At 36.2% G+C, this 3,589-nt stretch overlaps 1 protein-coding gene across 1 annotated transcript in view; it reads right to left on the bottom strand.

Moving 5' to 3' along the window:
* The window catches only part of LOC107657357 (myosin light chain kinase, smooth muscle-like), a 43,021-nt gene that overhangs the window by 1,112 nt on the left and 38,320 nt on the right, over nt 1-3,589 (bottom strand). The window contains exons 3-4 of the mRNA XM_016445399.1: nt 1,822-2,029; nt 948-993 (exon numbers count right to left, since the gene is read on the bottom strand). Coding sequence (XP_016300885.1) covers nt 948-993; nt 1,822-2,029 — 254 coding nt within the window. The remainder of the gene's footprint in view (nt 1-947; nt 994-1,821; nt 2,030-3,589) is intronic.

Raw genomic sequence — 3,589 nt, 5'->3', positions numbered from 1 at the left:
TTATTACTATATTAATTTATATATAATACATATTTTACATAACAGGTTTTACTCTAAAATTGGTATAAAATTAAAGCCTTATGTCTAAATAAGTTATGTTCCAAATTTGAAGTTGATATGAAAAAAATTGAGGTTCCTGTGAGATTTTATTTAGGGTGTTATACCACAAACAGCCACCGGTGCCTTCCAAACTCTATTACATTTTTGAATGCATTTTTCTGTCACAAATGTGTAGATTTCTCTGTCAATATTACTTCTATCTCAAAATAACCACCAAATATGGAATCCTGAGACTCAGACCAAAGTCTTGTCAAGATTATGAAAAGTTTTGATTGTAAAAGAGCGTAATGCATTTTGTAATATGACACTTGACGCCACCCACTAAGGGGGAGGAGACCGCCAAAAGATTTTAAAATACCATTTCCATGTTTTCACGCATGGATGAATCTTGGGCTTCTAAGCTTTCAAATGATATATGATTTATGATGATTACTAAAATATTTGATAGAGAAAAAGGACAACAAAAAAAAGAGTGCCAAGCGTCCCACAGGTGGGACGGTGACAGTTAATGATGCTGTTTCTTGTGAATTTGGTCTAATTATATCTACAGGTGGCTTGCAGCAAAGGCCAAAATGTTAATTAAATATGCGAATATCATCTTATCAATTTGTCAGATGTTTTTTTTTTTTTCTTTGTTACCAACCAGCTCCGAGATTAATCACAAAAGCAATTGTTTTGAAACAAACCTTTTTTTGTGAAGGTAGTTATCTCATGAATCATTGCAAATCATCAAATCAAATCAGCAATGACAGTACAATCAATCAATCAATCAATCAATCAATCAATCAAGGTTAAACAGGGTATACTCATTACCAAAAGGATATGGTATGTTGTGTATTTCATATTCATGCATGCGATTTCCTTTTTTCAGGCAGTATGTATCTCACCCTGCTCTGTTGGAGGAAGGAAGACTGTATTTTTTCCCTGCATTTCCTGTGTGGGATGGAAAAGGATATTCATTATACTCTAAATATAAAGTATACACGTATCCATAAACACACAGAATTCATTAGAAACATAAAAAGCAGATATTCCCCGCTCTTTCTCTGTTTCTCCTTCCTTCGTAAACATGGCTGCTATTATCTGCTGCTTGTTGTAAAATACTTGAATAGCTCCATATGTTTGTGTTTTTGTGAAGTATGCCAGAGAAAGTTTATTAAGCGTTTATTAGTCTATAAATCAGTACAGATGTGCTGCATCTCTGACTGTGGATATGTTTACTGTAGGCAAAAAGAGTGTAAAATGAGAAATGCAGAATACGCTGTAATGTAAACTTTTTGAGTATATGCATTGCAGGGCACACTGCAAAGTTGTGTTTATTCTACACTGTAATATTTACAGGGTTTCTGCTACAGTGTGATGTAATTTGTATTTCCTGTACTGACTCTGAGATTATTCATATCAGTATAGGAATATAAAATGCTTGCTTGTTTATTTATTTATTTGTTTGTTTGCCCTAACAGAGAAAAAACAGTTGCCAAAGCAGCCAGTAGGTAGGCATTATGCAAACGTGCATAATGAAAAAAAAAAAAGAAAGCTTAATCTTTGTCCTTTAACACGCATATTTTCCAGTGAGGTACAACAAATAAACTTAATTCAACATATATTCTCTAAAAATGTGTTATCTTATTTGTACTGTATTTATTTATTACTTAGTCTACGTCATAGATTATTTTACAATCCTAACATTAATAATTTTCCCTGATCTTTCTAGAGCACCCACTCAAGATAAACCTCAGTCCCATCAAGGTGATGCTTTACCTTCCACAATGATCTCCACTGTGACCTGGCAGCTCCCAGCATCATTGACAGTTTCACAGGTGTACCGTCCTCCATCGTCATCCTGGACTTCCTGGACCACCAGACTAAAGCTTCCACGAGCACTGTGTTCCATTGAATAATGATCTCCTGCTATCAGTAGCTTCCCTTTCCTAAACCAGCAAACCTGGGGCTCTGGAAAACCACGCACCTGACAGAGATCACATATACACAAAATGTAAAATCAGTCAAAACATACATAAAGGTAACTATGTCTTTCTCTGTTGCAAAGGCACACAACCGCATAAACGCAGTGATTAGAGCAGCAGTAATTAGTCACCACGACTGTCCAAGCAAACGAGTGAGACACAGACATATGGCAAGAATCCTGTCACTAGCATTCCTGAGTCTGACCAAAGGAAGCTGCTGGGTGTGTAAAGCAAGCCAAGACTGTGTTCCATAACTGAAAGGTTCAAATATGAACAGCATTCTGGACATGCTTAAAACCCAGTGAACAGAAACGGGAACAGCCTTCATTATTAGTTACTCAGTAACTGATTATCAGTGTTGTCCTGCTTAAAGACCAAACGGCTAGAGAGTTCTGCTACTCATTTCCTGAGAGCGCTGCATGTGTGTGTGTTGTGTGATGGACAAGAGACATTTCGGTAACACTTTATTTTAGGGTATCCTAACTAGTTGCTTATTAGCATACATATTACTAGAATATGAGCCATTTATTAGTACAAATTAAGCACATATTAATGCCTTATTCTATTCTACAGCCCTAATCATACCCAATACCTAAACTTAACAACTACCATACTAACTATTAATAAGCTGCAAATTAGGAATTTGTTGAGGGAAAAGTCGTAGTTAATAGTGAATAGGTTTTCCATATTCTAAAGTGCTACCGAAATGTCATATCAGTTGCAGCACCTCTTTTTCAGTATTTATGGTTATGCCAGAAATTCAAAAAAAATACTTAGGAAAAAGTACAAAAAATGAACCATGGTAGGATTTCTACCATGGATTGTTGTACATAGTGCTATAGTAATACCAGGGGTGCCCAATCCAGCTCCTGGAGGATCAAATTCTTCCAGAGTTTAGCTCCAGCCTGCTATAACACAACAGTCTGGATGTTTTTTGTAATCCAAGGCTACGTCTAAAAGCCTAGGCAGCTGACTTGTTGCCTCGCTGCCCTGCCAGCCCATGACTTCGCAGGCAGTGTTTGCACCTGAAGGTACCTCCCTAAATTAATTTTGGACAGACTTCTGATGATGCGTTCAAGTCGGATAGATCGTATTTAAGAGTTGAACACACATGAATGCCACCACAAGTCATTATTACGAGTGGGAAACTCAAAATGTTCTTTAAGCCTCGAGTTACTGAGTTGGATGCAGCCAAAAACTATAGATATGCAGCGTCTGTATTAATGGCAAATTTGTTTAAATGAATTTTTTTTTTTGCATGTACAATAAAACTATGAAAGTTATACATAATTTTATAGTTTTGCATCACCTTCATGACTTGAATAAAACAGAAAAAAGCAAAAACACAATGATGCACATTCTTTATTCATCATGTTGTAGATTTTAAAACATCGGTTGCATTTTATGTAGAAAAGTTAAATCGCCATCTTGTTCCGACCAAGTCAAATCTCTATTTTCACGTTCCGTACAATAGAATCGCCAATAATTAGAGCACTTTGATCATGTTTCTCAGTGGATGCGTCACTGAGTGGGGAGAACCTGTTTAATGTTTTGATCGGAAA

Source organism: Sinocyclocheilus anshuiensis, unplaced genomic scaffold, assembly GCF_001515605.1.
Source record: "Sinocyclocheilus anshuiensis isolate Anshui unplaced genomic scaffold, SAMN03320099.WGS_v1.1 scaffold355, whole genome shotgun sequence".
NCBI lineage: Eukaryota > Metazoa > Chordata > Actinopteri > Cypriniformes > Cyprinidae > Sinocyclocheilus > Sinocyclocheilus anshuiensis.
The sequence above is the reverse complement of the archived record's forward strand: the minus strand, read 5'-3'. Positions and strand labels throughout refer to the sequence as shown.